The sequence below is a fragment of the Amphibalanus amphitrite genome, unplaced genomic scaffold (genome assembly GCF_019059575.1).
Source record: "Amphibalanus amphitrite isolate SeventyFive unplaced genomic scaffold, NRLGWU_Aamphi_draft 000602F_arrow, whole genome shotgun sequence".
Taxonomy (NCBI): Eukaryota; Metazoa; Arthropoda; class Thecostraca; order Balanomorpha; family Balanidae; genus Amphibalanus; species Amphibalanus amphitrite.
In genome coordinates, this window is record NW_024882096.1 from 237087 (window position 1) to 262062 (window position 24976).

At 47.7% G+C, this 24976-nt stretch overlaps 1 protein-coding gene across 1 annotated transcript; it reads left to right on the forward strand.

The window, feature by feature from the left end:
* Positions 1 to 2748: 2748 nt before the first annotated feature.
* LOC122394626 (ubiquitin carboxyl-terminal hydrolase 7-like) lies at positions 2749 to 24677 on the forward strand. Its single transcript, XM_043391627.1, has 22 exons — positions 2749 to 3232; positions 9164 to 9307; positions 10888 to 11066; positions 11399 to 11495; positions 12132 to 12250; positions 12724 to 12867; positions 13254 to 13439; positions 13999 to 14170; positions 14598 to 14790; positions 15637 to 15790; positions 16190 to 16384; positions 16901 to 16987; positions 17363 to 17497; positions 17911 to 18012; positions 19270 to 19465; positions 19814 to 20036; positions 20466 to 20633; positions 20929 to 21082; positions 21265 to 21486; positions 22130 to 22261; positions 22377 to 22548; positions 23958 to 24677. Exons 1-22 carry the CDS (start codon positions 3148 to 3150, stop codon positions 24056 to 24058), a joined length of 3360 nt encoding a protein of 1119 aa, XP_043247562.1. The 5' UTR covers positions 2749 to 3147; the 3' UTR covers positions 24059 to 24677.
* The last annotated feature ends 299 nt before the right edge of the window (positions 24678 to 24976 follow it).

Consider the following 24976-nt stretch of genomic DNA (forward strand, 5'->3'; position numbering starts at 1 on the left):
CGCACATGTTGTGAAAATTTCAGACCTAGGCCGTTCAAGGTCAGGTCACCAGGTCACGTCAAGTGACCTTACCTCAGAAAAAGTTCAAAGGCTCGCTATAGCTACACCGACTGAACGATCACTTTGAAACTTTCAGCGATTGATATGAGTAACAGTATGTATAAAATGTATATCTCGGATTTTTGATATCTGTGACCTAAGGTCAGGTCAATTTTGCGACCTCTCCATTATAAGTCAATGGGAGAAAATTGAAATGCGCCTCTTTTGGACGAATATCGTTCAAAACGCTCTCAAACATCGGTTCATAGGTAAACATGACACACTGAATAGGAAAAATGCACCTGTGACCCCTCTGTGTGCCCCTGAGGTCATCTCAGGTCATGAACGGTCGCCAGCAGTTTTTTGGCTATAACTTTTGATAGAGACGTGCTAGAGCGGTGAAAACACGTCAGATGTGTTCAGCTCGACGATACGGATCGACTGATATGCAACATGACCCTTTTCGGTCAGGTCATGACCTTGACCTGAGGTCAAATTTTCAAAATGACCTTTCAAGGTCAACGAATAGTTCATTCGACGCGTCTCGACGAGAGGAACACGATGCTGGCAAAAGTAATGTCATGGCGCTTATGAGTCAAAAGTTATTGACGAAAAAACGTTTTTCGTAAAAACGGCTATTTTTGGAGTTTTTGCCCTCTGGAGGCTAAACCGTTGACCTGAGGTCAAATCTGAGAACATTACTCAGAAAGGTCTGTAAAAGGGCTATCGAATGCGCTTTTCCGCGGCGCTGTAGCTCTATCGGTTCCCGAGATAGCCGTTGGCAGTTTCCAAAATGTTGAAATAGTCAACATTTTACCTTTGGTGACCTCTGGTGACCTGACCTTTGACCTGACCCAAAAAATGACCGAAGTGTTTTCGTCTTTATTTTTGATGCTCTTTCGATTGCCGCTTACCGCGTGTCGCTACGTGGCCCAGGAGCCGAGTTAGACGGGGGGGCGTGAAAACGCCCCCCCCAGCACTCGGCGGAAAGTTCAGGCCACCAGCACGGCGCGGGTTAAGATCTCAATATAATGAACACTTTTCGGCTGGTAAAATTACATGATAAGCAATATAAATGACGGTTTTGAGTGTTGATAGCTGCATAACTTTCGGACATATTTGGACAAATAGTTGACTTTAACATTTTTGGACGGAAAATCAACAAAAATGCCTGACATTAGACGGATATTAGATGTAAATTTTCTAAAACTGGCATCACTTATCTGCTACTGCCTTGGGTCGAAAATATTGGCAAAAAAAAACTGGGAGCGTTGTTTTTTCGGAGCTATCCCTGTCTTCATTCAAATTCTCACACTATGTTCAAATTACCCCACGCTAAAAGTTATTTTGCCATTAAAAAAAAACAGGGTTCAAAAGCAAATTTCTTTGATTAACGGCGCTGATTAGGTCATTATACAACAAAAGCCGTTGCGTATTAGGCGCTAGCAATGCAAGATTTTGCGCTGCAATGAAGTTGCAATGACGTGTTGTTAGGCGTTTTTCCTTGCGAAATTGATTTTTTACACTGTGCGTCAACATCTTCATTCCCTGAAACTTAAAACCCCGTTCATATGATAGCCCTTTTAGTTACGATAATTTCTCTCACTGGTCTTATTGTCATGCCACTTATGGATTTTCCGTAATTTTCTGTTATTCACACTATGTTCAAATTGCCCCACATGTTCAAATTACCCCACCCTACTCTATTGATAGAGACAAGTAGAAAAATACGGAACAAATAGTGCATAGACGCGTTTCGATAATTAAATCTTCATTAGCATGACATAACCACAGAGGAAAAAAAAACAGAAGAATATCTTGTTTTCTCTGTGGTTATGTCATGCTGATGAAGATTTAAATCGAAACGCGTCCATGCACTATTTGTTCCGTATTTTTAACAACAAGTGTCTACAATTACAGCGAAGCCGCTAGCTAGCATGCTAATGAGAAACGATACGGGATACCGAGCAGTTCTCAGCGCTAGGTATTGTGGGATCCGATTCCGGCCATGCGGAGCCAATATTCCCCAATGCGGGACAGTCTACCTTCAGGCGTCTACCGCTGCTGCCATCTAGGGACAAGATAGTGTACTACTCAAACTACTCCGTGTAAGCGGCACAGCCTACCTTCAGGCGCTAGTCGCTGGACGCTGCTGCCATCTAGTGACGGAAAGGTGTACTACATTAATAGCCCTGCAGCCTGGTATGGTCTTTTTCTAGCGGACATTACCGGCCGATGTGTAATGAATGAACATCTTGGGATGAATCGTTGTGGTACCAGAAAGGGTGCCGTAAAACTTACTGACTCGCTGGCGTTACTGGCGGATCCAGGGGGGGGGGACATTTCGGGCAATGGCTCCCTCCTGCGGCGCTCGAAATCGATGCAAATTTGTGTTTTTTTCGACTTTAGAGAATAATACGAAAAGTTAACAGCTTTAATGGGGAAAAGCTGGTTTTAAACTGCACAGCAGTGCGTAAAGAATCGTAATCCGATGAGTCTTTTTTACTTTGATTTTTGTCGTCCATGTTTCTATCACTGTTTTTTTGGGTGCTCTAAAGTTTATTGTCTAAAATTTGTTTCTTTCACTCAGAAATTTTGAGCTTTTTATGTTTTTACGTTATTTATACTCCATCATTCAAATTAAACCGACCTGGTACTGGAATAACAATTTAGTAGTGTCTTGTTTTATGTTTTGCCGCTCTCGCCACATTGAGCGTCATTTTGAGGTTCTTCAAGGAGATCGGCCGCCATTTGTAATCTGCGCGTGTGTTGTGTTTTGTATCGGCGTGGGTGACCGTGCCGGTAAACTGGTCGGCGTTTTGTGTTCATGTTGAATGCGGGGGTGGCGAAAATAGTGTGATCTGGTGATAACATGCTATTCATCGCATTGGGACAGTCCCACGGCGGTAGTTCTGGTTCTTTCATGGATCACTGGTGAACCCCTCGCCGAAGGGGAAATTTCGGCTTGCAGACATTGGGCGCATCGCGAGCAAGCACGTCAAAGTGCCCGTACCCGGGAAAAATTCGACTGCAAAGGACAAAGCGGTCACGAATCACAAGAAAACGAAAAGTGCGCCTGCGATAACCCCTATCACTCCCCCCGAAACTATGAACCATATAGTGGAGCCGGAAAATAAAGAACCAGAACAAGATAGCATATACAATAGTGTCGAAGACATGGAAACTCAGGAAGGTAAGAAAAGCTTCATTTTTATTAAACATTCTTTCAATAGTTTTGCTGAAATCAAGAATGAAGGTTGTGCGAAATTGACATTGTTTCATTTTGCGTCAGCGGGCATGCTTGAATTGGTTAAGTGTTTCTTTTACCATGTGATATGTATGTAAATTGGTTGACAATATGCATATATTAATAGGTAAGAAACAACAGCATATTTGTGATCGAACGCATGAAGATAATATGACAACAAATGTGTAAAAATATTAGTACCAACTTCAGATAGCAACCATTCCAGATCAGTTGGGGAAACTACGAGGAGCCAAGCAAAAATTGGATTAGCCAATCAGCGGCTGGAGTCAGTCGGTGACACACCAGGGAAATAAGCTAAATTTAGAGCGCTCTATTTATTGCTTCCGCTACTTCACCGTCTCCCATAGGGTCCTGTGTTGAGCTGGTGTCGAGGCTCTAAAAATGACGCCGATTTTTGCACCCTTCTCACGAAAACCGCTCGGACCGCCTGGAAACCAATTGTTCCGCTCTAAAAATTTCATGATCGACGGGAAAATGAACGAGGAAAAGATTGGTCCTGAAATAATTCTGAACTCCCTGTAGAACATATCGAAATATGGCTGCAAACTAGGAGCATGTCAAAATCGACAAAACAATACAAATAAACATACCGGGATTTTTTTATTTTCCATGCATCTGTGTATGAAATCAGTCGCTTTTTCGGAAAGATCATCTTCTGTTTAATAAATAATTCCACAATTGCAATCGAGAAAAAAAAACATTTCTGCTGTGACAGCAGTTTTGGCATTATGCCAGTTGTGCGGCGTGCGCGGTGCTGCGTGGTCGTTGGGACGGAGTTGTGAGTATTTTCGGTGTTTTAAATGGTTGATGGCCATTTGAACCAGCTTTATATTATTTCCTACCAATTTTTGCATCAAATTATTGCTTTGAAAGACCATTGAAACCCCTTATCTCTTCATGAAACACGATCATATTCATCGTCGACGAAAATGGCGCGGGATTCCATTTGCGTTTCGATCGAAATAAATCGTAAATTAAATAATATTCGATGATAAGTATCATATTCTAGTGACACATTTTCATAAAATAAGGCATAAACTTTGCAAGGAAGTCAACATTGGATAATTGGATTCTTATTTTGCTCACATATCCTTGTAGTAGTCAAATGGCTCAATTGTTAGATAAATGTAAGTATATGTTTTGGCTTGATTTTTGCTGTGAAACCACCCAGCCACTTGCCGGATGAGTGGTTTTCTGATAATTACCTGATAATCATTTCTCCTTTTCCTTAAAAGAAACTAAAATTCTTTTCAAAGTAACCCATTTTTAGGAAAGGTGGCTTGCTCATTGACATTTCATGTTCTTGTTTTGTTATTGCTGGCAGTATTTTGATACAATAATGCAATATGAATTTTTTTGCAATAATAAAACCTAAGACAAACTTAGTTAATGCGTCAATCACACACCCAACAGAAAGATTGTGAGTCCCTGTGACGTGAAGTAGAATATTCTATGAATGTGTTTTATAGAATATGCCAAATTTTAAATTAATTTATTATTTGATACTGATGGCTGAGCATGTGAATTATGCCACAATATAATTTTATTTTCTGGTTTTGAAATAGCCGGCAGTATTTTACTTCAACAAATGTAATATACATGGAATACATGTTGTTATGTTATGTTAAAAGTTTAATAACAGCCAACAGAAGGGGCTGTTTCAGCAGATAATGTTTGTACCTTATGCATTACCTTTCTTTTCTGCAGGACCATGCTTCCGCTGGGTGGTCCGATCGACATTTGCCTCCTGAAGAAGTTGAGCAACATGAAGACCACCAGATGAGGTGTCTGCAGTTCATGTGGAACTCTGCAGACTACAAGTGTTATGCCAACCACAACCAAAGTGCTGTGATCATGGAGGCATGAACCTCATGACAACATTTCAGATTTGCAGTTGTACCAAAGTGTGATTCAAACCACCTGTGGCATCTCACTCAATGCGTGAACAGTGTGATCATTGTGCAGTGTTCAGCTGCAACTAAGACATTTATAAGTGACTTGTTTTGCAATTAGCCACCAAAAGCATTTTTTGGGCTGGCTGCTGTAATTTGTTGTGCACTGCGCAATAGTGGTAGTGTTTTGTCACTTGTCAAATTGTCAGTTGTGCATGTTGCATGTTTCTCTCCCCTCGGCCCTCATGACCAGTTAAGTGGTGAATTGGCATCACTCAGTCTCCCCAGATCTCCATTGGCTGTCTGTCAACCACCTAACTTGGGATGGTATTTGCTAATAGTGTCAGAAAAGAAGTGATTGTAGACATTTTTAGGAATATGAGCTCCGTTTCATGCGTTTTCCAGTGGTCATTTTGTCACATGTCCATAGTGTAATAAATGGAAACTGTTCCCTTTTGAAGGTACTCGCGGATGCAGAAAGCGTTGGGCCTAATTATTAAACGCACCCTCCTATCAGCGACGCACGAAATCGACAAATATCATCCTTTTTAGAACAGGAGGAAACGAAAACTTGTGAACATAGCTGTACCTACAACAGTGCATAAGGAATTGAAATTCTGGGAGTTTTTGAAATTCGGAGAAACTCAAGTTGTCGACAGGTATGCCCCCTTGTACGTCAAAGAACGCCTAAAAAATAAACGTCTACAAATGAAGGTAGTATTCGTATGTTCGTTGTCATTGCAGCAGCCTAGCATTTAGCAACATGCATTGCGGTCCGATGGCGAATTACACTCGTGCTCAAAAACTATGCCGGTAACTGCCAATGCACTTAGGTCATAGGTGAGGAGAGGAAGGGTTATGTCAAATGTCAATATCATAGAAATGGCTTCATCTATTGAGCTGTGCCAATTGTACATAACTCAACCAATCTATGCATTTCGTTTCTTGCAATCTACTCATGCTTTCACTCCGGCTTCAGAGTAATCATCCCATACTGTACGTCTTAAGATATTGATGTCTATGGCGGTTTGCAATTGCTAGCCACGTCTTATCTCAGTTTGGTGGCCCCGTACCGGTCCACTCGGCCTCCTCGGCCGCTCTAAAATTGACTTACGGAGGAGGATGGTGGCTTTTATTTTAGCTTCTCCGCTGACTGCGGGGAGCGCCGTCGCCGAGGTAGGAGCAATAATTAGCTTATGTTTGGGACTAATTTCCACGCTTAATTAACATTTTAATGTTATTTTAATTAATTCATGTTAATCTTTGACGCATTCTCTTTCTATTGATACCATCCACCGGGCTGAGAAGTACTGCCTTGCTGCGTAAGGGCCGATAAAAGATCACGCTTTTAGGGGTATCTTTTCAACATGGGGCAGGAGCAATAAATAGAGCGCTCTAATTTTAGCTTATTTCCCTGGTATGTCACCAACTGGAGTGGGCGGGGCGATGACCATATATGGTCATTAAATCAGACAACTTCATCTTTTCAATGAATTTCAGCATTCAAATGAAAAAATAAGGCATAAGAATGTTTTTTAACCACACAAGGCCTACACTCACCCGGTGCATAATTAACTGGCGGCTCTAAATCGCAGAGTTACAACGCAAGGTCAAACCGTGATTGGCAAACATGGCGGATTGAAACAGACGCGCCAAAAATGTAAGCAGTACCGTGGTTTAAAAATGTCATTATTTTTATTATTTTGTTTATGGTTTTTCTGATTTTAGTTAATTTTTTATTTTAGAAGTAAATGTTTTTGTTTATTGTAATTAAATTAAATCTTTTAACAATTTTCTTTCATAAAACCAATCCATTTATTGAATTGGCCAGCTGATTGTGACCCCCAGAACCTGCAGAAAAGCCGTTTTCCTATCGCCATTTTCGAGTCAATTCGCCGAATTTAATCAAATCACACTAATTCCTAGTGAAAAATGGAAGCCTTTTCTCTCCAATAAGTGGACGCGATACCGCAAGTACCGGCTTGTTATACCGTTTTTCACCCTTAGTAGCGGGGGCTGCATTTATGCCCATATATGGTCATCAAAAGTCCATTTATTGACCAATCCATTTTTTGACATTCGCCTCGTAGTTTCCCCAACTGAGATCATTAAGTGAATAATTCAACATTGTAAATTCCTACAGAATTCTCACTTGTATGACTTTTGCTCTGTCTTTTTTGCAATATTTTAAGTAATGCAGTTCAAGGAGATTATGCTGCTATTTCATTTGAGTGGGGTGCACCCATCCCTTCTACGCCATCTAGCTGATTTGGTATTTGATCTTTCCTGCCATCCTTTTGGAGTTTACCTGGTAATCAGCAAGACTGCCTCTGCACCTTTGAGATTAAATTAATTTTAAGTTTCAAGGGAGAGTAAACCTCTTTTTTATTCCCAGCTGTCTTGAGTTGCCATTTCTAACATGAGCAGAATCTTCTGGAAATGAAGTAGGTATTAGGCAGACATGTAGCAAACCTGACAGTGCATGTTTTTTCAAGCTGACAAGGTTCCAGGCAGTACTAATAGTTCAATGGTGTCTCAGCAAAATTACATACCTGCCTAATGGATTTTTGATCCAGCAGGACTTAATGTTCCTAAGCATTCCTGAATTTGATTTGAAGGGCATCGTTGAATCAAAGTAAGGAGTTTTTAAGGAGTTTTCTGGAATGCTTTTATGGAGGATCATTATCTAGGCTGGCTTGAGATAGGTAGCTTTACTGTTTTGGAAACTAAATTTGCCCCTCTCTTACCAGAAATAAAGTGGCTCGGTTCATTTATATCCATATGAAAGTAAATGCTCATTCTTCCAGAGTATCAACAGGCATCACAAATGATGAGCTAGGCATCATCAAATTCTAACCCTGTGGCACAAACCATTTAATTGGTCAGTGTTCAGTAACCATATATCTACTTGGAGCACCACTTGACCATGCATAATTATGCACCATAATTGTTGCTTCTTTAAATCATGCCCAATTACTTGCTCTGGAAATACTGAAAGAGGTTCATTTAGTAGTTAGACATCACAGCCATATGTTGTGCACTTGAAGCCACTTATTCATTCCGCGCTACAGGAAGGTCAATCAGAAAAAAAACATATAGAAATATAATGTCATTCTCCTTTGTGTGTTCTGGAGGCTCTGGTGCAAAAAGTTGTTGGATAAGTCATCTGAGTTTGTACTGAAGCTCTCCAGGTTACACTAACTGCAATGTGCCAACAACATAAGGATAATGCTCTCCAGTTTACACCAATTGTCATTTGTCACATGCCAATGCTTTAGAATAACATGATCTCTTGGGATCCACCCCAATCTTTCAGCCATATGATCCCAACCTTGGTCTTCATACCACTGCTTCACTTCTGGAAAAAAAAAGATCTTGACTATGGCTATCTTGATGTTTCAGTACCTTGGTATTTTGGTTGGGGTAGATTGCAGACATTGTTTTTTATTTAATACAGCTGGACATTGTTTTTTATTTAATACAGCTGCTGGAACTTTCAAAATTCCTTTATGAATGATGGCTGCACAGCATGGAGCAATTCCAAAGTGTCGTCAATATTTATCGTCATTTAAAGTAGAGTCACCTTTGTCCGAGGACAAAAGATGTTTTTTTTTTTCAAAACTCTTTATCGGTCTCTCTGATTCCTACTCCCTCCCTCGACAGTGGACTTTATAGACAAGGCGTGTATGCTCTGACCCTGACTCTGTCTCTGACTCTTGCCTGTCTGTCTGACTCCCTCTCTCAGAAGTGGATTTGACAGACACAACATGCATGATCTTACCCTGACTCCCTGTCTATTTGTCTGACTCCATCTCTCCGCCGGCAGCGGACTCGGCAGACCTGACTCTGATTCCCTGTCCATCTGTTTGACTCAGTCTCTCTCTGCCATCAGCAGACTATACAGGCACAACATGTATGACCTGACTCTGACTCCCTCTCTGACTCCCTCTCTCTCCACCGGCAGCGGACTCTACAGACGCGGCGGCCGAGAAGCCGGCGGAGCGTCCGCCCGCCGAGCCGGAGCCGGACGGCGCGGCGCGGCCCGAGCTGAACGGCACCAGTGAGGTGTGCCTGGTGTCCACCACACAGGACGCCGACATGGAGGAGGGTGAGAGAGGGGGAGCGGGCGCCACGCGCCGGAGGGAGGGAAGACCGGTGGGGGTGCTGGGTGGTGGTGAGTGATTTGCGGTGATTTGGGTGAGAAGTGGTGACTTGTGAGTTATGGGTCTCAGTGACTCTCGAGTTACCACATTTTACTTGCTACTTTTTTCATTACTTGTGACACATAACTGCGGTTGTGGCTTAGCTATTGCTTGCATATTGTGTTGTCAGTCGTCACGTTCCGGTTTAAGCGTTGTTACTGTGAGCTGTGTTGCTGCCAGTCAATCAATGGTTTTGTTACTGCCGGTTGTGTTTTGGTCTTGTTACTGTCAGCTCAGGAGTCAGGCCAGAATGCCAATCTTCGGACCTGTATTGCTACCAGTCTCGCCAGTACGCTGTGTTACGGTTGGTTAAGCTACGGTTCAACCAGTAGGAACAACAGTACCATGTTTGTTTTGCCGCCGGTACGGCAACACAGGGGCTGCCTTTTCTTGCACGCCGTGCGGCCCGTGCGTGTGTAACAGTTCTGTGTATTGCGTGTGTGTATGAAAGGGTGTGAGAACCGCCACTCACAGCTGAGGTCTATCGATTATTGACTGACGCTGCTTAGTCCGTGCCGTGCCGTCCGTCCGTCCTGTTTTTCGCTACCGGTCCGGGGCGTCTGGTTATTTGGTTTTGTTACGTCGCTACGTTTCGCTATTCTGTGACTGTCGTTTTGAGTTCCACGGGCTAGTAGTAGACACTACGGTAACTGGCGTCGGTCTCATGTGGATTGTGATGATCTATTTTTGAAGTACCGTCGTTTCAATTACTCGATGTGACCCAAAATCCAATCCATACGACCTCTCACGAGTCCCGATCAGGTACCTCGCTTACATATTATCATACGCGTGTCGTTTCCTCAATTTCCGGTCACACATTATCTGTGTAGGTATACAGCTGACCTCGTTTCGGTCCGAGTGTAGTGGCCACCGGGATGGTATCGAGTGTGTTCCTCTATCTATCGGGCCTGCTCCAGTGACCTGGGTCTCACTGGCGCCTATCGGCCTGGTCATTGGCACGAGCCGCGGCTGTTGACGGCCGGTACGAAGAATCATGCATGCGGGATGTTCTTTCGAGTCGCAGCCGGCTGGTGGGGCCCCATTGAAGGTCGCTGATGTTACAGGCAGCCCGCTACCGAACCGTCATAGACCAGCCACTGAGCGTCTACCGGCATCAGTGACCCGATATTGACCTGTCACCGTTCGCGCAAATGAGAAACAATTCGGGACGCGCTAAATATGATAGGACACTGAACCGTTATTGGCCTGTCATTTTACCGCCACTGACCAGCTTAATTTATTAACCGGCAGCTAACCTTTCACCGATCATTCTCTTTGTCGTTGACCCGGCGTATTGACTCGCAACTGCTCTGACTCGCACATGAGCTGTCACTGACTTGGTGCGACTGCGTACCCATTTTTGACCCACCACCAACCTGATTGACACTGCAATGACTCCCTCTGATCTCACCCGTCTGTGTCGACTCTCCACTTACCTTCCTCCGACCCCTCAATTAACCCTACTCCACCCCCCCCCCCCCGGCAGACGAGGCGCGCTCGGAGGCCACCTTCTCCTTCTCGGTGCCCAACTTCAGCAAGCTGAAGGAGTCGGTGTTCTCGCCGGCCTGCTACGTCCGCAATCTGCCCTGGAAGATTATGGTGATGCCGCGAAATAACCCCGGCCAGGACAGGAAGCCGCAGCGCAGCCTCGGATTCTTCCTGCAGGTCGGTGGAGAGAGGGGAGAGAGAGACGGGAAGGGAGAAGGAGAGAGGGAGATGGGGGAGGGGAAACGATTCGAAGCTGAGATAGGGACAACATTTCGGGCTCACCTCATGTTTGGGGTCAGCTGTTATGTTAGCTGTCAATATTTCAGCCTTTTTGTGTGTAAAGCGTTAGTTTCTCAGTGCGGTGCCGGCCGCCAAGTGACTAGCCACGTGATTGTTTTGTCTTTTTCGTTGCTGTACCGAGTGTTTTGCTTTACGGAGTTGTTGTTTCAGTGTGTACCAGTTCAATAACTATGATAAACACTAGGTCACGTAACTGCTCTGTTTCCCAGTGCAATGCCGAGTCGGAGTCGGCCTCGTGGAGCTGCCACGCCAGTGCCGAGCTGCGACTGCTCTCAGTCAAAGAGGGAGTGGAGGACTTCAATAGGAGTGAGTTGCTAGGGGCGGGCGGTTCTGAGTACCACTGCCCCCGTAAAATTCGGTATCATCACGGGATAGGATGTGGATGAATGGGTCAGGTTTCGGGGAGAAATGGCACCGCAAAATGACTTAACGTATGAGAATGACCAAAATATCGTCTAATGGTGCGATGCAATGGCATCATGCTTGCCATTGAACTCGGCTAAGCTAAAAAATATCGCCTTTGAAGTAAAATGGTTTTGTTTAGTTTTATGCTGCTACTTGTTCTTTTTTGTCGGATTTCATGCAGACTAACAATATGCCTTGCAAACTTTTCCAAAAACAACTTGACAACTTTCTCAACGGAAGTTTCACAAGTCTCGGCGCTTCCAGGGAAACCCTATTTGACCCGGCCTTAAGCCTGAAACAGACTCTTTCCGCTGTCAGGAAATCGCATGCGAGAGCCTATTCAAATACATGGAAGCACGCTCGCATCAATCGCACGCACCTCCCGCAAGCGATTGATGCGAGAAGAATTATAATGTATTTGAATAGGCTCTCGCGTGCGATTTTCTGAACGCGGAAAGAGTCTGTTTCAGCCTTTACCGCCTCCCCCTCCCCGAGCGTCACATTCACCCACTGACCGCCTCTCCTCCCTCTCCGCAGAGATCACCCACCTGTTCTACAGCAAGGAGAACGACTGGGGCTTCAGCCACTTCATGACGTGGAACGAGGTGCTGGACGAGGAGCGTGGCTACATCAAAAACGACACCATCACCCTGCAGGTACCTACGTCTGAGGGCGTGATCGATGAATGGGCTCTGCCCCCTCGGTAACTCGGAGTCTGTAATGTATCCCATTGCTGGTTCGCTCCTATCTCCTATCCTGTCTTGGGCCTCGGGACCTTCTCGCCAATAATCTTAGCATCAACGCTCACCAGTAGACCTCTGTATACCGAGGTGCGCCCGTGAAAATGGATGCAATCAGCATAAAGTGATGGCTAAATCTTTATATATTTCTTGTTCAACCACATTAATAGGTCATGAATATCTGTAGGTGTCTCATAAAACTAGCCACCACCCAGCGTCCCAGACCTAACACCGAGGGACTGTTGAGTTGCTGAGTTGTTGCTTAGTTCAAGCATTGAAGGGTACTCAACTGCGGTCATTTTACCCACCATTTGACTCTCAGTCTATAAATGCGCAACCCACCACCACCTAACGCCCCTCTCTATGTGCGACCTCTCCGCGGCCCACAGGTGAAGGTGAACGCGGACGCGCCGCACGGCGTTAGCTGGGACTCGAAGAAGCACACTGGCTACGTGGGCCTGAAGAACCAGGGCGCCACGTGCTATATGAACTCCCTGCTGCAGACGCTCTTCTTCACAAACACCATCAGAAAGGTGAGGGCTGATCAAATCGACGGACAGGTGATCTTGAGTGGTCACTGGTCGGTTTTAGTTCGTGTTAGTTGCAAATATCGATAATGGGGACGTCTTATGTTGGCGGAGTGAAGGTATTAACTTGTAATTCTCAATCTCGAATCTCGATCTACAGTAAGGTTTATGTCTTTTTGAACGAGTCTATCAAGTGCAAATACATGATTTACGCTGTTGGCTCATTCAACGCCACTAATTCCCCCAATATACAAAATTTCCATCACATGATCTTTAGTCCAACGGTTCTCACCCACGCCCGGCTCCCCCCCCCCCCCGCTGTGTGCAAAATGTCATGGTGTGATCTGCGTCTATCGTCTATGGCTTAACTTGACCCACGTTTTATCCCGCAGGCTGTGTACAAAATGCCCACGGAGAACGACGACTCGTCCAAGTCGGTGGCGCTGGCACTGCAGCGGGTCTTCTACGAGCTTCAATTCTCCGACAAACCCGTGGGCACCAAGAAACTCACCAAGTCGTTCGGCTGGGAAACCATGGACTCGTTCATGCAGCATGATGTCCAGGAGTTTCTGCGTGTGGTATGTATACTTGTTGGGGGTTCAGGGAGGGAAGTACGCTCCTTGGTCATTGGTGTTTCGTAGGTATTGTGTAGGACTGGACGGTCGGAGCTCATTAGCTGGTACTATATAAGAGACCAGCAATGAGAAGCTAGAAGCTTCCTTTGTATAAGATTTAGGAGACTTTGGGACTGGTTTGAAGAGGCAACCGATTTGTTTTAAATCTAAGGGGGCTGGTTGGCTAGCTTATGAGGGGCAAGATACAGTACCTTGAAGTATGCTCTGACAGGGGACTGGCTTCGAAAGTAGACTGGGATAGAGGACGGCTTGGCTGAATGGCGTACTTCTGGTCCGTGTGCTCATCGATGACACGTCCAATTTGGCTGAACGGCGGCGGTAGTCGTGTGAGAAGAGCTGACAAGTGTCTCCCGACATTTCTCATGACATTTCTCATGTGCCTCCCGTCGACATTGCATGAACTCTGCTGACGTCCCCAAGAAAACGCTCGCTGGCTGCCACAACCCGAACGATGCTTACCCTGACTTGACCTTACCTGACCTGACCCGTCCTGCTCTGACAGCTGCTGGACAAGCTGGAGAGCAAGATGAAGGGCACCTGCGTGGAGGGCGTCATCCCCAAACTGTTCGAGGGCAAGACAATATCGTACTGTCGGTGTAAGCACGTGGACTATCAGTCCAGCCTCACCGAGACCTACTACGACATACAGCTCAACATCAAAGACAAAAAGAACAGTGAGTTATTCAGCTCTGAGATGGGGCTTTGCTATGTCTGAATGACATGAGTTTCACATGAGTTACACTGTGCGACGGGCCAGCGCTGCACTAAAGCTGAATAAGCCGAGCTATACGACGATGAATGAGCGATAATGGGGACATGCGGTATCAACCCGAGCTATGTAGTGCATTATAGCAGTGAAATGAGGGTTGTGCCAATTGCCAGTTGGGTCACCCTCACCTTTGTTGTAGTGTTTAGCGGATTTTGGAAGGGGTTTGTTAAAAAAAAATAGGACAGGTGCTTTGCTTGGAATGTTGGCGTAGGTACATTATCGGTCCTCTAACAGATTGACTGTGAGTCTGGCCAATGTCTATGAGTGGTATCCGACTCAGCAGCACTAGCTGTATATCTGACCGTCCCCTCCACCCCCCCCCCCCTCCGCAGTCTACGAGTCGTTCAAGGACTACGTGGAGCCTCAGACGCTGGACGGAGAGAACAAGTACGCGGCCGGCGAGCATGGTCTCCAGGAGGCCGTCAAGGGCGTCATATTCGAGACGCTGCCGCCCGTGCTGCACCTGCACCTGATGAGGTTTCAGTACGACCCCATCACAGACAGCAGCGTCAAGTTCAACGACAGGTCAGTGTTAGCCCGAGAGAACTGTTCCGCTTGGAACACATAGACCAGCGACATTAATTGGTGTTAAAAATGTTTTACGGCTGATAAGTGATAGTTCATTCAGATTTCGTTTGTAAAAATCCGTTCCCTTAGAGAATCCGCTCTGATTGCAAGAGGATCGCGGATCCCTTAGCGACCTTGTTTTTATGGCTCGACATTGTCCATGTAATCACTAGCGAAAAAAAAAACAGTCCCGGTGCGCTCCAGCTGTTCATACCGTTCGTAATCCCGCTCTCCCGTGTCGCCATCTAGTATCGATTTTCCAGAGCTTCCGAGCAATTGTTAATGAGCCGTGCTGAGGCTCACTGATTGCTGATAAATACTGGAAATGGCGGCGGAGCGCGGACTAGTGGTCGATGGCTGGACCGATGGGGAATAGAAGTTTGGTTATTGATCGAAGTTATTGTTCCGGAATATCTTTTTTGCGACTTGATAAGTGGATCATTCGATTGGGTAGGTAGCTTCCAAGCAACAAAAAGTGAGCTGCAGGTGGCTGCACGGTTCCTGCTGTGTGTTCTTGCTTCTTTTGCTGGAAACGCTTGTCATTTTGACAGGCCGTTTAGATGATTCCCTTGTTTGCGATTCTGTAACCAGATTTCGATTGCTCAGGCGTCAGGGATGGGCAAAGCCAGCTGTGAATGAGGTATGAACAACGTGCACGCTCGCACAATGTTCTACTCAGGCTTTAGGCCGGAACCCGATACCTCTATTGGCCGCCCCATATGCATCAGGAGTCAGGACCCCCCCCCCCCCATACACACACACACACTCACTCACTTCCTCTTTTTCTCTCTTTCTCTCTGGCAGGTTCGAGTTCCCGGACGTGCTGCGTCTGAACGACTTTCTGCAGACGCCGGAGAGCACGCCGGCCGAGTACGTGCTGCACGCGGTGCTCGTCCACTCGGGAGACAACCACGGCGGCCACTATGTGGTCTTCATTAACCCCAGAGGCGACGGAAAGGTATGGACGGGTGGGATGGACGAGTTTAGCGGGTATGGGGAAGGGAGCGAGGGAGTTGTGTAGTGTATTGGGGAATTTTAGCAGTTTCCTTGTGTCGCCAGGTTTGTTACGTGTGTGAATTGTCTCATGAAAGCGACACTAGTGGAGAAGACTAGTTAATGATAAATGTGTGGCTGTTTCCGGGAGATCTTGCTTCTTTTGGTGATAAGCTATGCTAACCATAGGGAAGTTACAGTTTCTATAGAATTATAGCTTTTAAGAACCTGTTATTACATTATGCAAAAGTCTGTAGAGCTAGGTGAGGATTTAAGTAACCATTAGAGTTGGAGCCTGTAGCTAATTTTCTGGTGTCTATCTCAAACTGACCCCCTCCCCCCTGTTCTCTCCCCTCTCCACCAGTGGTGTAAGTTCGACGACGACGTGGTGTCGCGGTGCACGCGCCAGGAGGCGATCGACCACAACTTTGGCGGTCAGGACGAGGAGCTGAACCTGACGGTGCGCCACAGCACCAACGCCTACATGCTGGTCTACATCCGCCGCTCGCACCTGGCGGAGGTACTGCAGGAGGTCACCGAACAGGACATCCCGCTGGAGGTGAGGCCGGGTCGGTGGCGTGGGTGGAAGGGAAGAGGTACTGGGAAATGAAGACATACTACGTGAACCATGCTACACTGGGAAGAGTATATATGAGTAGATTCTGAGACCGTGGGTGCAAAATGACCCTGTAGTCCGCGCCCTAAAGCCCCAATAAACAAACAAAGATTCTGGGACCGGATGTTTTTAGGTCAAATATGACTAGGAATAGAGCTGGTGCAAGGACCGGAGATGTGTAAATTAAAAAGTACTGGGAATAGATTTGCGAGGATCAGATTGATTTAGGCCAAAAGTTTAACCGACTATAGAATATCGGTATCATATCGACGACTGTAAAAGAACGATGAGGGCGGCCACCCTGACCACTCTTGCTATAGACGCCATTGGCTTCTCAGTCAACGCATATGCAAACCCCAATTATGAGTACCCAGTCCTCGATAAAGGAGTGTTGACCGCACTAGGTTCGGGTAGCCTCGTTACGTCCGTCTGCTCTGACGCCCGTTCCGTGTTTCCCAGCTGACTGAGCGACTGCAGGAGGAGAAGCGTCTGGAGGCGATCCGGCGGCGGGAGAGGAACGAACAGCACCTCTATATGCCAGTACAGGTCGGTGACGTGTGTCACCGCGTGTCCTAGGCCGGACACGCGGAGGCCGGCCCTCCGTCATCAGCTGTTTGGGCTCTGTTTTAACCTCAAATACACCGGGATCGGCTCGTTTTTACTTCTGTTGGTTGCCGCTCTGCCCTTTCCGCTTCGGCCACGGAACCCCTCTGCCTTATATCCTGGGTTCTGCGCCAATTCTCAGGCCCACCGTGGCCTCATTCCTTATTTTCTTTGTCTCACTTCGGCCCTCAGACTCGTCGGGGCCCGTCTTTCATAACTGCAGGGTCGTGTGCTGTGACCTAACGCGGACATCTAATGTGTGAGCATGGCCTGATGTGACCCGATGTGATGCTCACTTACGCTCCCACATTTCTGTAGGTGGTTCTGGAGGACAGTTTCGAGGGTCACCACGGACCGGACCTGTACGACCCCGAGAAGGTCAACTACCGGACGTTCAGAGTGAAAAAGTCGGCCACGCTCCGAGAAATGATGGACCTCTTCTCAGAGACACTGGTGAGATTTTATTGCTGTCGGGGGTTTGAGTTAGGGCGGAGGTGTGTTCCAAGTTGTTAGGTGAGGCGAGTGTGGGGTCACGGTCTAGGATTGCAGTTTGATCAGGCATCATGTTAAAAGGTTATGTTTAATTCGTGGCTTAGGTTAAGGGTGAGCTAACACAGAGTTAAGGCTCTTGTTGAAAGTTCAGGGTGTTGAGCCCGGTCACTCACTGTGTGGAAAACAGTGTCAGATATTCCTGAAAGTAGTGCTGTAGTAGTTTACAGCGTAAATTCACGACATGGATTCTAACTGCACAGCGTTATTTCACAGCGTTGGCTCACGATGTTCGCCATGGTTTCCGTTTGTGAGCGGACGGACGTATCCCGGTCTCCGTTTGTAAGCTGACTGTTCGCCTCCCGGCCTGTTTACAGAAAGTACCTGTGAAACACCTTCGGCCGTGGCCGATGACGATCCGCACCAACCAGACTAACCGACCCACTGTGATCGACATGGACGGAGACATCCTGAAAAAGGTAAAGACCAACAGTAGAGGGTTGGTAGACATGCTGAAAAAGGTTAAAACATTGGGCCTCGTGTCCGTATAACTAGCGACAAAACAGCTAGTGTCATTTGAGCTAGTACGTTTGAGCTAGTGCTACAAAAGAGCTAGTGATGTAAAAGCTAGTGTTAAAATAGCTAGTAACTTATAAGAGTTAGTCCCTAGGAGAGCTAGTGGTGCAAAGAGCTTTGAAGATACCTGTCACAATTACTTTGAAGATACCTACATTGGGAGGCAGGGACGGAGGGGGCAGAGAAGAGCACCAAATTTTCGGAAAACATGTGGAATGTCAGGATTCGCACCGCAGAGGGAATGCCGAGGACCAAGGAGTTGCATACAACATTTCAATGAACGTTTGAGAATAAAATCTGAGTCGTATATGTTTCTGTCTTTTTCAATGATACGACCTTTTTAGTGACCGATCTGATCTGAACTTAACTTTGCTTATAAAATCCCGAAGAGGTACGGCGTGAGCCGGTCTACTAGCCCTTAACAACACTAGTCATTTTGCTCCTAGCTGCTTTGTAAGACTAGTTACAACCGCACTAGCTATTTTGTGGCACTAGCCCAAATGAGCTAGCTCAAACAACACTAGCTCTTTTGTGGCTAGCTCATTCGTATGGGAATCAAAACATTGACATGGACGGAGACATTGAAAAGGCTGAAAACATCGGCAGTAGAGATATTGGGAATTAATATATACTTTACGGTGCGTTCACTGGAGATTAACCGTGCGTTAATTCGAAGGTAGCCGTGCACCAATTTAAATTGGTGAACGCGCGTGCAGTGATGACTTTCTCGACTGAAGTTTTTCGGTAGGGTCATTGACTTTATTCTTAGAATTGCCATAAAGGCCCTTTTATTGGCATGGGCTAGGTTTAATTTTGATTTAAATTCGCACCGTTAAGCATGTATTAATTAGTTTAACACATGGTTTCCGTGCATAAATGGTTTTAACGCACTCGTGGATGGAATGGAGCACTTGTGCGTTAATGCACTCGTTTCACTCGTGCATTAACACACTCGTGCTCCAATCCATCCACGTCGTGCGTTAAAACCATTTACACACGGGAAACCATGTGTTAATATATAATGTGCTGCAGAAGGTGGACACGGCGTCAATCGTCAGTCTTCATACGTTTTGCTACAGAAACGAGTGGGAACTGGCTGTCTGACCTGTGTGACCCGTCTGACCTCTGTGACCCTTCTGACCTTTGTGACCTTCCCTCAGGTTTCAGACCTTGCCGACTCCAACTCTGCGTGGACGCTGTTCCTGGAGTGTCTGCCGGCCGACCAGCCGCCTACCGCCTCGCTGCCGCCCTTCGACAAAGACTGTGATGTGCTCATCTTCTTCAAACTCTACTGTCCGCGCACCAAGCAGATTCACTACTGCGGCCACCAGTACATACCCATCTCCAGCAAAGTCCGTGAGTACTGCCCGGACCTCCGCCCCACGCCCCTTTGCCAGCTTTCCATTACCCACTGCCCTTTGGTGACCAACGACTTGGTATTTTACGCATTACGGAGAAGCCAGAATAGCCGTAATTGCCCATCATTGTGTTTTATCCCATCATTACAGTTATTTAAAGCACCCCATCACTAATTACAACTGGGCATTGATGTCCAATTGACTGGTGCGTAAAGTCAGCAAAATGTTTTGTCTGTGTGTTTGCTCGTGCTGAAGCTCGTGTTGTAGATGCTTGTTTTAAACTTAAATATCTGGCCTCTTGATCGCTCTCCTCAGCCACATTCTAACCGATCTCCATCGTCACCAGGCGAGCTGGTTCCCCTTCTGAACGAGCGAGCCGGCTTCCCTCCGGACACCGAGCTGCACCTGTACGAGGAGCTGAAACCCAACATGGTGGAGCGTCTGGAGGAGCTGGAGACGTCGCTGGACAAGGCGCTGGACGAGCTGATGGACGGCGACATCATCCTCTTCCAGAAGGCCGAGCACGAGCCGTGTGATGGCGACCTGCCGACTGTTGAGGACTACTACAAGTGAGTTTGAAGAGAAGCCGGGGAGACTAGATGTGGGAGGGCGGGGATGGGGGGTGTTTCAGTGCCGCTCAGTAGGGAAGAGAAAGGCCTGTCTCACTTGCAGTTCCCGCCAGGGTGGTTGGCTGAGCCGCGGAGAAACATTCATAGGCGTTTTGCATGGCATTATTGTTCTTGCCTTATGCGTTTTTGGCGTAAAAATACACACTCGCGTCGTGGTGTAGGTGACGATAAGTCGTTTGCACTTTGCAAGCCAACAGCTTCCACCCCTCCTCTGCTACCGGGTTGGAGGTAACATTCTGCCGTCCCCCTACCCACAGCGATCTCTTCTACCGGGTGGGGGGGGGGGGGGGTGACGTCCCATCGTTCCCTTGCGCTGAGGGATTATTCTACCGGGTCCGGATTAACATTCTAATGCCCTCCCATTTCCAGAGATCTCTTCTACCGGGTGGAGGTGACTTTCTGCGACAAGACGGTGCCGTCGGACCCGGGCATTGTGATCGAGCTCTCCCAGCGGATGAACTACGATCAGATGGCGCGCGCTGTGGCGCTCCGGCTCGGCACCGATCCCTACATGCTGCAGTTCTTCAAGGCGCAAAAGTGAGGATGATGAGCTGGCGGCTTTGGTTTGATGGTTTTGGAATGGCTGGTGTTTAGTGAAACCTATTGTTCGTATGAATATGGCTACTAAATAATACACCGATGGGTGAATTATAAGCGCCAGGTTTCTTTATTATTGCAGTCCTCGTTTGTAAAAAGAACTATCGACGATGGGCAACCATTGTAGACTTCGCTGGCCCTTCTCTGGCGTCGTTTGCCATTTCTTTCCCAATGTTTCCCCTGGAATTGCCTCACCCCCACGATATCTAACCCCGCTGTCACCTGCTTCTTCCAGTTACCGGGAGGGTCCCGGTAACGCACTGCGCTGCACCTACGAGGGTACGCTCAAGGATCTCCTGGTCGGCTACAAACCCAGGCAGCCCAAGCGCATCTACTACCAGCAGCTCTCGATCCGCATCAACGAGCTGGAGAACAAACGGCAGGTCAAGGTGAGTTGGAGTTCAGCGAGAGGCTGGCTAAAGGACAAAGAGATGGACTAACTACATAAATTCATTATTCAATGATAAACAGTTAAAAGTTTACGCCTACGACGTTAGCTAAGTGGGCTGGGTTTTGAGTTTGCCCGTCTTACCATTTGTCCATCTAACCGTCGTGTCCATTTCCCTCGCAGTGTATCTGGGTCGGTCCTCGTCTCAAGGAGGAGAAGGAGCTCGTGCTGTACCCGAACAAGGACGGCACGGTGGCAGACCTTCTCGAGGAGGCGGCCAAACAGGTGCAGCTCGCTGACGGCGGCTCCGGTCAGCTGCGACTCCTGGAGATCGTCGGACACAAGATAGTCAGTGTGGTGAAGGAGTTTACACATCTGGATACGCTGCCGGTCGGCTCGGCCAAGGTGGGTGCAATGGCGGGAGTTTGGGGGGCTGATGTTGAAAGCTGGTGGAAGGGGGTATATGCAGCTGTGAGGGAACGTGAAATACGTTCGAAATAAAGTCTGTTCCATACCGAGCTGAGTTTGATTTTTTGTGGCAGTTATCTGCTTCGTTCAATTCGTCTAATATACTAATATCTCAGCAACCGGACAAGCAAACGGGATGGAACCAACAACCACGTGACGATAATTTAACAGGTTGTAACGTTATGCCCCGTCGCGACGCGAAGTGAGCGGCAAAGTCGCTTGTATAATAGCTATGTGTATAGAAATCACGCCCTGCTTTGAGCGGGGCTTCGACCGCCCGAGCTTGATATGGAACAGACTATAGTAGAGTTTTAGTTATGTGCAGCGGAGGAGGCAGTGAAGGGCGCGGTGCGTTTTGGGACTAAAGGCTGACCGCTTTTGCTGCTTTTTTTTTTTACTTCCTTGGACCCTTCCCCTTGTATGGCTGGCCTCTTGGCACTACAGTCTCCCCAGTCAATTCATCGTTGACAGTCTCCCTACATATATTCTTCCTCTCTTGGTGACCTCCCCTATGAATTTCTCTTCCAACCATGTAGTTATCTCCTCGCTGTAACCATCTAGTCTTCCCTCTCCGTTTCAGGTGTACCGGGTGGAGGAGACGCCGCGAGACGAACTCAAACTGGAGGAGGACGAGCTGCTCGTGCCGTGCGCCCACTTCCAGAAGGAGATCTTCTCCACGTTCGGTGTGCCCTTCCTACTCCGAGTCAAAGACGTAAGTGGTCTGTTTTATAGTTGTTAGAGTACTGAGAGATGAAGTGATCCGACGGATGATCCTTGCTGGTTGTAATGCTGCGGTCTGCCAATTACCTGACCTGACCCTTCCGCAGGGAGAGCTGTTTTCAGCAGTCAAAGAGCGGATACAGAAGAAACTCGAGGTTCCAGACAAAGAGTTTGAAAAGTATCGGTTCGCACTAGTGTCTCAGGCGACGCACAAGTTTGTGCCAGAGGAGGCCGACTGGCACCTCGGTCTACAGGATATTCGGCCCAAGATTGGCTCAGGTGAGCACCGGTTTCCGACACTCGCATGCTTACAGTCATACCACGGATTTACTGCCCGGTTATCGGCTCAGCATAGATGGCTGACTAAAGTAGCCGCTGGGCAACAGCAATTGGGCAGCCGTTGCTGTTCACGTGAGAAAGAAACGTTGCCAAGTTTGTTTGCTGACTTTCAGTTCTTAGTCGTATGCCATATGCTCCTCTTACTTTGCACGTCTTTTAATTCGTATTCGACGCACCTTACATGAATACGTTCCAGTTGAATAAACCCTCAGCCGGTACTTTATAACAGGAACGGCTATGGCTGTTTGAACAGCTGAACCGTCGCTGCACATTTGATTTTGATGTTTGAGCCACCAACGCGTTCGGTCGACCGCCTCCTGACGCCAGGCCGGGCACAAGTCGGCGAACGTCGGCGGAATTAACCGGGCTTGGGACTGATTAAGCCAGATAGCGGGTTCTCTGCTAATGCGGTGCGGTAATCACGACAGGTACTGGCTGAATGAACAAAGCTGAACATAGCTGCGGCGTTTCGTGGCATTTCATTTTAATACGTGACTGGTTTAGTTCGTTTGGTTTATGGCTCAGCAGCTGAGCCTGAAACCAAAAACGAGCTGAAGATGAAGCGTAGCTGGCTAGCAGTCGACACTGTCTTCCTGGCGATTTGGGCAATGCCATCGATAGGTTACACTTTTGTAGGAGTTTGGATTGGCGCAAAATGACCTTAGTAACCGCAGGTTGTTTGAAAATTAGACAAACACTATAGCTGGCTAGCAGTGGACACTGCTTCCTTGGTGATTTGGGAAATACTTTCGATAGTACACTTTTTAGGATTTTGGTATGGACGCAAAATGACCTTAGTGGTCGGCGCGCCCTAAAGCCCCAATTAAGTAACTAACTTTTAGGAGTTTGGGTGAAGGGGTAGACATGGATTGAGGCACGGGTGGGGAATTGTGCTGGACTGGGGGTGCTCGAGCTCTCCCAATTCCACGCCAGCTTGGCTTTGGAGCCGCGGCCGGGCGGCGCGGGTCAAGGTCACCGCTAGGCGGCGGCGGATTTGCTGCGCCCGAGCACCCCCAGCTGGTCACAATTCTCCACCTATGGATTGAGGGTTCGTGTAGCTAGAGCCACGGGGAATGGCGAGAGCCGGCTGGTATCGGTCACTCCGGGCACTGCTGGCAGGATTGAGGATCGGAAAGCTGACCGTTCTCCAGGAGATGTAAGAATATTGTGTGAGTGCTTGCTTTGGTTTCGCGTTCTGACTTCGCTTCTCCAATTACAGGTCTTTCTGGTACAGAAACAAATGAAATACTATCAGGCACATGTTAGGCGCCTGCTACCAGTTGCTAATCGATCGTGCTTGCTGCCTGTTACCAAGACGTCGTTTTGACTGTTCTCCCCGCCATTTTCAGGCTCCTCGACTCTCTCCTGGCTGGGTCTGGAGCACATGAACAAGACGCCAAAGCGCTCCCGATACAACTACCTGGAGAAGGCCATCAAGATCTACAATTGAGCTTGAGAAGGCGGCGGAGCCGACAAACGCTAGTTGGGCGGGCCGCCAATAGGTGGCGCCACCGTGTACAGTGTTGATTGGCGGCCGGGCTCGGGCCCGTCGCCCCTGTCGAGCTGTGATTACCCCCTAGCTAGGGACGCGCGCGTGCGTCCGCAACAGCAGCGGGCCAGAGCGCTACTGAGCTGCTGAGAGAGAAAGAGCGAGTCGAGAGAGTCGAGAGAAAGAGCGCGCGAGCGAGCGATCTGAGCTGCCAAGCGGCCCGTGGCGCGTGCGGGCCGCGCACGGCCGAGTCTCACGGGCAGGGGGCGCCGCGCGGGCCGGCGCGTCAGCCGGCGCCGGCCGAGACCGTTTGTTTTTACCTCCTATTGCCCGCGGACTCTCCGCGCGCTACCTGATCGTGATCGTGTCTGCCGATAATGATTTCTCTTTGACCGCCGGCCGAGCGCCGACAGCGCCGCCACACGGCCGCCAGACGAAACGACAGTTGCTCGCAGTGCCACAGTGTGGCGCTGGCCGAGTCCCTTGCGATTTGAGTTCATTCCAACAAATTCTGAGGCAGCCGAGGTTGAAAAGTAAAACACCAAGTGCTATGTTTTAATAATAAATTATGACAAATGAATGGTATTTTGTGTTTATCGTCGTGACCTGGTGATGCAGGGGGTGCTGAATACCTTAGCAGTTGGCAGTCTCAGGGCCTGAAAACTATGATCTTTTTCGGAGTCGTACTCACTTATGCTAGTGAGTTAACTGTTTCATTTCACCGCAATATCAGAACTCAGAAAGTGGCTTATACTGCCACGAGTAGTTACTGCTAGATATTCAGATTGAATTAACCAATCCGTGTACCCAAAAATCCGCTCCAATCATAGTTGCGGCACTCGGCCGCCAGGGGCGCTGTCACGCGAACGGCCTTGACCG

Bases quoted from the DNA above. Each gene is read 5' to 3' on its own strand.
- LOC122394626 (XM_043391627.1), top strand. From the start codon at position 3,148: ATGAACCATATAGTGGAGCCGGAAAATAAAGAACCAGAACAAGATAGC. The intron at 3,233-9,163 runs GTAAGAAAAGCT...CTCCACCGGCAG, and splicing joins AGACATGGAAACTCAGGAAG to CGGACTCTACAGACGCGGCG. The intron at 19,466-19,813 runs GTGAGTACTGCC...CATCGTCACCAG, and splicing joins ACCCATCTCCAGCAAAGTCC to GCGAGCTGGTTCCCCTTCTG.